The sequence below is a fragment of the Thermobia domestica genome, chromosome 11, assembly GCF_964235325.1.
Source record: "Thermobia domestica chromosome 11, izTheDome1.hap1.1, whole genome shotgun sequence".
NCBI classification, from domain to species: Eukaryota; Metazoa; Arthropoda; class Insecta; order Zygentoma; family Lepismatidae; genus Thermobia; species Thermobia domestica.
In genome coordinates this window covers 12,269,004-12,281,605 of record NC_137464.1, presented here as the reverse complement: position 1 = coordinate 12,281,605, position 12,602 = coordinate 12,269,004, and the positions used below count along the sequence as shown (strand labels likewise).

Genomic DNA, 12,602 nt, shown 5'->3' with positions numbered 1-12,602 from the left:
AGCTCTGGAGATTCCTGTTGCTTCGAACAAATTCGATAGGCTTCGTTACTTTCACATCATTGTGGAGATTTCTAAGTGAAACACGTATTACCATTCCATAGCAACGTATGACAATATATGAAGCTGAATTAATGCAGGACTAATGTATAACTTTACTACATTTTTTTTCTTCCAAGATATGCCTATATTATTTATTTCAGAAGCTAGTGAAATTAATCACATGTTACAGACGAAAAAAAAAATCATGTCTTCTCTCCTGAAGATATTAAATATTGCATAGTTTCATACTTAAATGTTAATTGTTCTTTGCATTTCTCTTTTCAGGAATAAAGTCAGCAAATTAAATATAAGTTAAACGTTATTAATTATTTTAGTGTAAAGACTGTCATAACTGCAGAATTTAATTTCGCATTTCAGTTCACGATTGTTTAGCATGTATCTTTAACTAACATTAAGAAAACAGAACATTACTTGCATAGCGAGGTTAGTTTATATAATTTTAAGAAATAAAACACATTTCCTGTCATTTCATAGAATTGATTGCTACAACTACACGTACAGTTTGTCAATTTGCGTTCTCTGAACCATATTTTATATAATATTTCTTTTAAATGTTCGTATTGTTAAAGTATGACTTGCCACCCACCTACAAGTGTAAATAGCTTCCAAGCATCGTGGTTTCGTAAATAAATCATTTTTGTTTTACATTTAGTTTAAAATGGGTGTTATTTTTTTTTATTACCAAAGCACAAGAATGTATCTAATTTATTTATCAAGAGTATACTGTATTATCAGACAAAGTCAGAAGGGCATAATCAAAACCTTGAGAATAAAGTATGGTAAGAAGCACAACTAGGGCCTAATATTAAAGGCACTTTACGTGCCAACAACTTCCCTGGTAAGTCTTGAGGAAATATCTTAAGAAAATCTCATTTCGAATGGTAGATTCGAAGCCGGTAACGTCTCAATTGTTACCCGTTCATACATACTGGTCAATTTAAATATTAATACATTTTTGCTTTTATTATCAGGTGCATGTACCTTTTTTACTCGATGTTTTGATTGTGTTAATATATGATTAAAAAGTCGCAAATTCAATAACTAGATGATAACCAGATGTTCAGAACAATTTTAGTAAACTAAATGTTAAATAAAAATGTATGTCATATTTCCATAATATACATCAAGCATTAGGCAACACAGCAATGTATGAAAAGTGTGAGAAATATTTATGTTTCACTGTTGTACGAAAAATAAATAACGAGATTGATTTGTGGTGCATAATTACCTTGATTCACGTTCCTATCATTTGTTTAATTTTCCTAAACTTTCTTTTCAAGAAAATTATCATATAGCCAGCCAGCCGTTTTCGGAAAGTGTTGCTTTATGTGTTTGCGATGTGAACCAACCTTCATATTTAAAATGTGATCATTATTAATTGTCTTTCACTATATAATAGTTGTACAAATAAAATGCTATTTAACCAGCTGAAACATTCTTCTCTCAAAAATGTTCATCACAGGCACAACAAAAATTAGAAATACTGTAGAACTTCGATAATCCGAACGTTAAAAATCCGAACGTGGTCCCTAGAAGCTTTTTACATTTTGTTTTAACGCTAATGATAAACAAATAATAGGGTTTTCCATCGGCATTGTGTGAAGTTAGGTTTTTATTAAAGCTCATTCATATGTAATTGTTTGTCATACATATTTTTATTTTTATTTTCCCTTAGGCCTATACAAGTTAAGTTTTAAGTGTGAATTAGAACAGTGTAATTTAGTGTACGAGCAGGCTCTTCAGAAACATTAAATGTATGTAGCTTTACATATAGTATTGTAATTAATGTATGTACTGTATAACCATTGTATCGATAAAAGAGCATACCGCACAGTATATTTAAACCATTTTCATGGTCATTTTCAAAAATCAGAACAATTTGAAAATCCGAACTACCTGTGGTCCGAAATAGTTCGGATTTTCGACTTCCTACTGTACATCAGACATTTTATACAAACTAACTCTTATCAGAATATGTGTGTTTTTTCTTTATCTTAATTGACTTTTGTGCTATGTTTTCTTTCTAATAATGTATTACAATACCGGTAGTGAATTTATATTAATCAGATAGATTCATTTATTACGTGTAATAATGTAGAGAAAAAGACCATGTAAGCAGCCTAATAAAAAGTAAGACATTAGATACATAGTGTTTATTGAGTTTCTGAAAGTACGCAGTAATAAACTCGAAATGTAAAACTACGTGGTTAAGAGGACAAATCAAAATACTCAGATGAAAGACTATTGCATGGGGGTATGATGTTCTAATTAACTTTTCTTATAATTTTCAGTTACATATTCATTGTATAGATGCATGGAAGCAAATACATGGAAATCTTTCTTATTTTTTTTACTATCTTCTTTACATAAATTTTCGAAGATTACAGCGGGAAATGAACAGATTACTCTCGTAATGAAATTAAATAAATAGCTAATATATATATATATATATATATATATATATATATATATATATATATATATATATTAACATTCTGACTGCCATGCTATTCCATTTTATGTTTCTTGTAGATCATTCACACTTTTTGACATTTCAAGTGACAGTTGAGAGGTGTATGTACTATTGTGGTACAGCGGTGTCATCAGGCAGTTGGGATGTTCCATCATTAAAGTGTTAATATCCTCTATTAGTTATTTTCACCAGTAAGATGAATTTTAGGGAATTTTGAGCATACCTATACATACGTTAAATATTTATGGTAATCTAATTTTAACAGTGTTGAGCAGGAAACAGAAATCATTTGAATAAAAACTAAAATTATATCGTTGTATATATATATACAACGATATAATTTTATATATATATATATGTGTGTGTGTGTATGTATATGTAAAAAAGCAAAGACTGTTGGAATGTTGTTTTAACTGAGCGAGTTTCGCCTTGAAAATTAGGTTTGAACTTATAATTATTGCACAAATTGCTGTACTTGTATAACTGTTGCACCCGAGCTATCTCGGATAACTGTTGCGCAAAACTTTAAATAAGATCACAAGGCTATATTGCAATTCTGCACTTTCAAATATAGATAAAACGTATGCATGAACTAATTATTTTGATGTCTCTGTACTTAATATTCATTTAAAGGAACATAAGTTTCAACATAATAATCAGTTTGGCAAAGAACAAAGGTATAATTAAGTGAATATTTTGTTATTTGATCTTTGTATGTCTAAGTAATTTTTTGTACTTTCTTTCATTAAGCATGCCTGTAAACTTTCCTTTTGTATTATGTTTAGCTATGAAAGGAAATGATTTAAAACAATTTAATCAATTTCGGAATACTCAAAATCATAATTTGCTAGGTAATATGGCATAATGCTTAACATATTTTTCTTTGAGTATACTATTTTCCTAATTGTCGAAAATAATAACTTTAATATAACTATTATCTTATAGTAATAATAAAATAAGTTTAAAATTCTGTTTTTAAACAGAAAAGAATTTTAGATTGTCTTAGGTTCTTTTTCATTCACTGAGTAGGAATGAAGTAATAAAAGACCTATTAAGAAAAGACAAAAAAGCAATTGAAAAGTATTTTTAATGTAATTTGTCCAATTGAGTTGTCTTACTTGTTTCCATTACACAATTATTGTTAAAATTACATTTTCGAAAAGTTCTTTTGATTTATTCATATGCACAACTCTTTTAAGATTGTAATTGTTCAAATGGAGCACTTATAATTTGAACTTAATTAAAATAAGTTTTACTTTTGTAACTGCTTCACGGTTTAGTTAAAGAGCATTCATAATTTTTATTAACTTTGTAAGTGCAATATGTAATTAACTAGATACATACGCCATTTTAGATAATTTTAAAATCAATTGGTTTTGTTCCGAAAGGTATATTATAAATCATGCTTCAGGAGTGTTTTATTGAGACTGATGATGCCACTTGTAAGATTGTCTTCAGATTCCTCTCTAAGAAGAAAACAATGGCCTGGCTATGAGTGCAAAATAAAATTCACGGATTTAGTTGTCATTTAAATTTGCTTACACACAAACCAGTGCGGACGGTAGATATTTTTTTAATGATTTTACCTAAGTATTTCATAGAATATTTTTTTCCGTGAAAATGCAACTAAGAGTGAAATCATGCATACCAATCAAAAGTAAGGCCATAGTTTTCATTAAGATACTACCAAATTTAACATAACAACAACACTTCTAGCACGATAGATTTTATAACCAGTTTTTCCTAAACTGGTTAAATCTGAGAGATAATGGACGAGGTTTGAATAAATTTTAGGTTTGCATTTCGAGATCTTGTCTACTGCACGCAACAAACGCCTATAATTGACATTGAATCTCGGTTTTAATGTTAATTACATACGTTTGTTGGACGTCGAAGATTTTTGACATCGATGGTTGAATTATATTAATAATTTCTATTGATTTCTAATAAACTATTTAAACAGATGTAGATAATAATTCGTATCGGTGGGTATTAAGAGTCATTTTCAAAATTCTATTGTGTTTATATTGTATGACTTATAACGGTCTAAGTAATATTTATAATAATTAGTATTAGAAGGAACAACAATGTATACATAAGGATCACAAAATAATTTGTAAGAAACTGAAGTAAAGAGAAAGAAACAGTAGATGTTTAATTATTTTAGTAATAAAAACACATATACTCTAACATATAAAGCTGCTTACAACAAATAAGTAATCTCACCTCATCGCAAAGAGCCAGCATACGCCGTGTACTTTCCAGGGACTGTAAAAGGAAAGAATAATCAACTGTTAGTGAAGGTTAAATATAACATAGAATTATGAATAAAACTTAATACAAACTATATGAACGGGGAAATTTAATACGAACTTTTAGCTAATACAAAATATATGAATGGAACTTTTTAAATCGCTAATTAAGTGGAGAGGAGTTGATTTACAAATTCTCTGCAGTGGTTGAAGTTAGTGCAGATCAACAAGTTATTGATCGGTTCGTAACTAGATTTTTCCTTTAAAAAAAGAAGCATTAAGTTGAATTCAAGTTTTGAGCAGTAACCGACAAACGAAAATTTGCCAGACGATCCAAAACCGGCGCGGTTTTTAAATAACAATATATTAAGCTGAAAAAACAACCTTATGTAAGTTTATAAAGGTAAGTTTACAGTACTTTTCAATGCTTAATACAATATTAAAAAAAATATGCTACAAAGATACATATGTCGCTACATAAAAAGTTGTAATACTACAAAGCGTTTGCAGCAGTAGATAGCTCAGAACAAGAGCTGTTTATATACAAAGGATTTACGTACATTAACAAGAGTGTGAACTTAATCATTTTTCAAACTGGGTACAAGAAAAAGTGCACAATAACATTATAAGAAGTTAAAAGACTTCCATTTGAGTCCACCTGTGCTAGTGACAAGGTGACAGAAATCGCTGAAATAACTCTTTGAGCTAGTGACGAAGGTGACAGAAATCACTGAAACAACTTCCTGAGCTATTGACGAAGGTGACAGAGATCGCTGAAACAGCTTTGTATACTTATAATACACTTAACAAACGGAATAAATTATTATAATTTTACAAACTACATAAATATACACCAAATCAAATCATATTAGCAACTGTATCTGATTTGTTGAACTTCTTTCTACATTAATTAATTTTAAGTAAACCCACGATTTTTCCGTAGGGTTGTCCAAATACAACAGGAGGAATCAATGTGAGAGAAAATAGAACTCACTTCATTTCTCTTAAAGTGTTTGGACGACCCCACGAAAAAGTCAGTGTTGGCCTTTTTCGATATAAATCGTTGTAAACTTGCGTGTTACTAAATACAGATGTTAGCATCACGCCTTGGTCAAGCTCTTAATACAACGCTAAAAACAACTGTGCATAAGGCCCAATGTGACTTATACTACTGTAACTTTAGCCTATTTCTACTAAATACGTAATGACGCTCAGAGGAGAATTCCAAGAATATGTTATGGGATAGCCGTAAAGGAAAAAAAAGAAGAACGTTATGATTTACTTACTTCATCTGTGACCTGTCCCGCCTTGAACTGTAACTCTTGGAGCTCTGTACGGGGCACTGCGCCATTCTCTGCTGGTGCTGGTTCTGCAGCCGGCATGTTGGAGCTAAAGAATGTCAAAAGAAAGAACTACATTAGTTTCTTCCATCACAAAACTATGCTTACCTTAAAACACTTTTTTTTCGCAAGTAAAATATAACGTTTTAAAAATACACGGAGAGACGCATTCATCATAGATTAGAGTTAATTGAGTCCAGTTTTCAACGAGATTGTCCCTTCTTTCAGAAAATTGTCCAGTACGTCCAGAGAAAATTGCAAACGAGACGAGAATGCCCCTCTTTTATTATTTTGTAAAGAAGATCCTGTTTTGACTCGTAGTTCTGTAGTTTATTTTTAAAAACATGTTTCTAAAACCCATAATTGAATCTGTCTGGAAATATTTCGAAATTTTGTAAAATGGTTCTTTATTTTTCGAACAGATGGCTTCATAGTAAGCCCCATGCTTCGATTTTTGATAATTTTTTGGGGTTCGATGGACCCCACAGTGGGGGCAAGGAGTAGTTACCTCCGGCACTTTCAAAGAATGTTCAGTTCTTGGAAATACATATAAAACCATAATAATTTGCTCTTATCTACTATAGTACTTAAAGGGCAGTATTCAGAGAGAATTCATTAGTCAAGCGCTAGTCACGTACTAAGTTAGTGTCCTATTAGCACTGTACTAAGGATAGTTATTTTTTATATTCAGAGTCTGGAGTTCAGCTAATAAGCTGATTTGGGCATGATTAACTAATATAGCTCCAATACATCTCATGAGAAAAATAAACATTTCAACTACGGAAATCTAGATGTGCGCATGCGTAGTTTCCAAAAATGAAAATATACAGGGTGTTTCAAAACAACAGCGAAAACATTTGGGAGGTGATTCCTGACATTAAGATAAGACAAAAAGTATAGACCAACCTGGGTGCACAAATGCTTCCTTTCAGAGTTATAGGCTGCCGAAAACATGAAAAAAAAATGAACTTTAAAAGTCCATAGCTCCAAAACAATGGAATCTGCCGTAGTCGGGTCAAGACTTCACGTAGGAATTAATACATGCGCTATCCAAAAATACATGTTTCAAAATCTTAAAGTACTCACGGAGCAATTTTTAAAGGGAGTTTGGCTACGGACATATAATTTGAAGTACTCTAAAACTACCTCTATAAAAATGGTTGCGGAAGTACCACAGGATTCTGAAACTTGGATATTTGGATAGGGCACATACTAGTTCCTCAGTGAAGTCTTGACCCGACTACGGTAAGTCCCATAGTTTTAGAGCTATGGACCTTTAAAGTTCATTTTTTTTTCATATTTTCGACAACCTATAACTCCGAAAGGAAGCATTTGTGCACCCAGGTTGGTCTATACTTTTCGTCTTATCTTGGTGTCAGGAATCACCTCCCAAACGTTGTCGGTGTTGTTTTGAAGCACCCTGTATATGAAATACTAAATTCGAAATGTTTTCTTTATAGTTTGACATCACAACAACCTATAACTAGTTACGAAATCGAATTATAAATAACGTATTTATTTCTGAGGGATGCATTTATGAGGAAATAAGTAAGTCAATTAATATTAGCGACAATAAAAGAATTATCTTGTAATTATAAGGAAAGATAATTTATCAATCAGTTGTATGTATCCCTCAAGAAACTGGAAATTTTCTAGTCATGTCGCACTGTTCGCTTTAAGAAACAGTTCTGCTGTTATAGAGGACTCGGCTAAATAGTTGCTTCAAAGTTAATTCACCCGATGAGGGGAAAGGTTAGAAAGACAGGTAATTAATTGACTTTGTATTCTCATAATGTAAGTTTATTGTGGCTAAATCGAGATACCTTTTTCTTTCTTTCTTTCAGTCACCTTCCTTACGGGAGATTTATAAAGGAAGTCCCAACCTTAGGGCCTTGTGGACTATGTCACTATATTTGTTTTAATTATAAATTGTTTCAAATAAGTAAATGTACTAAAATGGCACGAGCCAAGATGGCCGAATTTGCCTGTTTTAAATAAAATTGTTTATCACACTATTAATGTAATAATACAGAACGATAAGCGGCGCATGAACATATTGAAAATGCATATAACATATTAAAATTGTAACAAATAATAAAATTGTCCAAAGTAATGAATTGTAAATAGTTAAAATTGAATAAACAATTAGAGCAAAGCTCCCCAATACTTAGTGTTTACAGCGTCATCTCTTATCCCCTCACCGAGATACCTTCTGCTCTAAATTTTAGTCACATGTGATTAACTTAGTCAACTACTAGGTGCTAATCAGAAATTCTGAATACATTAGTGATAACCATGTGTTAATCAAAGCCTTAGTATGCCGCTAATCACACGTCGAAACAACTCTGCATAAGGCCCAAAATGTTTATATTAAATACTATAGTTTGTTTACTGTATTTAATAAGAATGTGTGCGTAAATAATTCTTGTTTATATTATGTATTTTATGTATTATGTACATGCATGCATCAAGGAGTGTATGTAATTGCCACTGTGCTCTTGTGCCGGTCTTTTGACCCCCTTGGAATCGTTTTTTGCTCCTCTTGGAATCAATCTTTGTCCCCTTTGGAAAAAAAAGAATCCTGCGGACGTTCCTGGGTCAATAAAGTGCAGTGTCAAATTATGCCAGTTTGCCAAGTGTCGCTGTTCTTTTTTATAATCTGGTGACTCCATTATAGGTTGAAATAGAATAGTTCAATGCTAAACACAAGCTCAGATTCAATTTTCAGAATTTAAGAAAGAATATTATATACCTTATACATTAACAAATCCTATGTTTCCGTAATGGATTCTTCAGGTAAATGTAATGACACTTTTATGCTTATGTTGAAATTTGTAAGTACAGTGGGTGATCGGTTATTGAACAGTTCGAACTGCAAACAAATTTTACAACGAACATATTCGTGAAATATTCTTATGTTCGGACAACGAATAGATGTTGAAATAACGAAAACACCTCACAGCGCAAACTCAAGAATAAGCCAAACTGTGTGTAAGATGTGTAGAACCATATTTTACTGCTGTCTACAGAATAAAAGATTTCTTAAACAAGATTCCCATAGCTGTACAAGCAAGAGCGCTGATTTCTCTGTAACTTTGGTGGGGGGCATTCATAAATAAAAAAAAATACATATAACAATACATATAACAAGAAAAATACATATTCATAAAAAGACAGGGGTACCCACATGAGCTTTAGGGGGGCCCGTCCCCCCGGCCCCATCAGGATCGGCGCTCTTGTGTACAAGCTGTACTTAAACTTATTTTTTCGCAACAGTTAATTTATGTTTTCTGAATTTTTGTAAGTGCTTTTCTGAACTTTTTCTTTTTTTTAAACTCATATTTGGCCAAAAATAAGTACAGTGCTTATGTATTTAATGTTTATTTACGTATTTTTTGAGATCTCCAAAACTACGAGGGCTGTTTAAAAAGTAAGAAAGATTGAGCATCGCGCTCGGCGCCAATGCAATTGCATGCGCACAGTTAGCTTCGTCCTTCACCTCAGTATGAGCCGAGTCTCAATGCTATGCGGCCACGCTGCTTGTTTTTGCATCGATTCAAAATGGCGCAGCCAATCGAAAATCCCGCCAAATGTGAAGTACGGAGTGTCATTCGTTTTCTGAACGCGCAAAAAATTAAGCTTATTGAAATGTATAGGCAGATAAAGAATGTTTATGGTGAGAGTGCAATGAACGAGTCATCAGTGAGGAAATGGTGTACTATGTTTAATCAAGGAAGGACCAGCATGCATGATGAAGGTCAGAGTGGAAGATGGCTGCTTACAGCCCTGACTTGGCACCCAGTGATTTTTACTTATTCTCTGAACTTAAGGAATTTTTGGGTGGAAAACAGTTCGCAAACGATGAGGAACTCAAGCAAGCAGTGATAGCCTTTCTCAAATCTTTGACGGCAGATGAGTGTAACATCGGCATCAAAAAACTGGCCCCACGTTGTAACAAGCGTCTTGACAATTTTGGCGATGCATAGAAAAGTAGAGTAAGGTCCTGTGGCTTTCTAAATAAAGTATTGTGCTGATATCTTTTGTTTTTATTTAACAATGCCAAAACGTTCTTTATTTTCTGCACGACCCTCGTAATTAATCAAATTTCTACAAAATATCTATGGTAATTTCATAATTGGGTAGCGAACATCGCCTTTGAATGGATTATGTTTAATAACCGATTGCCCATTGTACTCTTATGGAGTACACAATTATGTTGACGTATTGACAATTTACATGTTCTTCCGAAATATTCGAGACGTAGAAAGTTTGACTTGTAACCTACGTTACACATAAGTATGGGAAGTCTTCTAGTTACTCATAAGTATGGGAAAATCTTCTAGTTACGTATAAGTACGGGAAGGCATCTAGTTACGTATAAGGATGAGAAGTCTTCTAGTTACACATAAGTATAGGAAGTCTTCTAGTTATGTATAAGTATGGGAAGTCTTCCAGTTGCGCATAATTATGGGAAGTCTTCCAGTTGCGCATAATTATGGGAAGTCTTCTAGTTACGTATAAGTATGAGAAGTCTTATAGTTATGCATAAGTATGGAAAGTCTTTTAATTAGTGTAAGTATGGGAAGTGTTCTAGTTACGCAAAAGTATCGGAAGTCTTCTAGTTATGCATAAGTATGGGAAAGTCTTCTAGTTACGTATAAGTACGGGAAGTCATCTAGTCACGTATAACGATGAGAAGTCTTCCAGTTACGCATAATTATGGAAAGTCTTCTAGTTACGCATAAGTATGGGAAGTCTTCCAGTTACGCATGAGTATGGGAAGTCTTCCAGTTGAGCATAAGTGAGAAGTCTGCTAGTTACGCATAAGTATGGAAAGTATTCCAGTTGCGCATAAGTATGGGAAGTCTTCTAGCTACGCATAAGTATAAGAAGTCTTCTAGTTACGCATAATTATGGGAAATCTTCCAGTTGCGCATAAGTATGGGAAGTATTCTAGTTAGGCATAAGTATAAGAAATTTTCTAGTTACGCATAAGTATGGTAAGTTTTCTAGTTATGCATAAGTATGGGAAGTCTTCTAGTTACACATAAGTGTGGGAAGTCTTCTAGTTAAGCATAATTATGGAAAGTCTTTTAGAACGAACCCTCCTCGCTGGTCTAATGGCTAGGGTATGTGACTTTGGTCTCTAGATTCTGGATTCATGAAATGAAATGTTTGAGTTTTACGTCCCACGGTTATGCCGGTTAGGCTAAAGGAGACGGTGATAATGAGAGATGAATGAAGTGGTGGAATGAAGAAAGTGGGAGGAAACGGGAGAACCAGAGAAAACCCACGTGTTTGTCCACCACAAAGTTCACTTGGCAGGAGCCGGGTTTGAACCCGGGACCCCAAACACCGGAGGTGAACGCTCTACCACTGAGCCACCGCGGCCCCCTGATTCTGGATTCAATCACCACAGTGGCTCAGATCCTACTTTAAACTGTAGGTCTTGTCCTATTTATATAGCCTTTTTATTAACAAAGAATGTAAATAATCATTCTTACAAAATCTTCATCTGTCGATAGGTATCAGAACATAAACGATAAAAGGTACCGAAGAATAATTATCTGACTTCAGAATTACATTAATTCTTACTGTCCTTATCCCTCAGTTGAAAGCGGAAGTTATAAATCTACTTCCGAAATCATATCGTATCCCAAGAGAGAAAGTGCTATGATGGGCACAGAAATATCAGCTCGACTAAAAAGTATTGAACTTTTTGCGCACGAGATGACGTTAGTGTCCCAAATCTCAGAGTATATAAGTCACAACGGGTCAGGTCTAACCTCACATGACGGCTAGAAATTGAAGCTTGTACATGTGAAAAAGAAAGTGATGGAATCCTTAGAATCAGTCAGTAGATATTGTGCCGTGAAGACGAATGAACTTTCCGCAAAAGTGCACTACATTTTACAATTTTATTTCGATACAGACATAAATGCTTCGCAGGCCCGTGAAGAAGTTTCTGTTGTTTATGGGCAAGATACGTTATCAGAAACAACAGTCAACACGTGCTTTAGTCGCTTTTGTTTTAAAATTTCAATGTCTAAGCTGCTTCTCGTAGTGGGCAACCTATCACAACAAAAGTGGATAATATTGTGTTAAAAGTCGACTAAGACCGGCATGTAAGAACTCATCACCAAATAACTAAATAATTACAGGGTGTTTCAAAACAAAACCAACAACGTTTGGGAAGTGATTCATGACACCAAGAGAAGACAAAAATATAGACCAACCTGAGTACGCAAATGCTTCCTTTTAGGCGGCCGAAAACATGAAAAAATGAACTGTAAAGGTCCATAGATATAAAACTACGGAACCTACCGTAATCAGGTCAAGTCTTGACTTATAACTAATATGTTCCCTATCCAAAAACACATGTTTCAGAATTATGTGATACTTCCGTAACATTTTTAATAGAGGTAGTTTTAGAGTTCTTCAAATTATATGCCTGTAGCCAAACTCCCTACTGGAGTT

The 12,602-nt window shown here is 33.4% G+C and overlaps 1 protein-coding gene across 3 annotated transcripts in view; it reads right to left on the bottom strand.

The window, feature by feature from the left end:
• Positions 1–12,602, bottom strand: part of LOC145663892 (synaptosomal-associated protein 25-like) — a 154,220-nt gene that overhangs the window by 34,027 nt on the left and 107,591 nt on the right. For all 3 annotated transcript variants that reach the window (XM_081730056.1, XM_081730055.1, XM_081730054.1), the window contains exons 2-3: positions 6,072–6,174; positions 4,760–4,801 (exon numbers count right to left, since the gene is read on the bottom strand). In XM_081730056.1, the coding sequence (XP_081586182.1) occupies positions 4,760–4,801; positions 6,072–6,167 (138 nt within the window). In that variant the 5' untranslated portion in view covers positions 6,168–6,174. The remainder of the gene's footprint in view (positions 1–4,759; positions 4,802–6,071; positions 6,175–12,602) is intronic.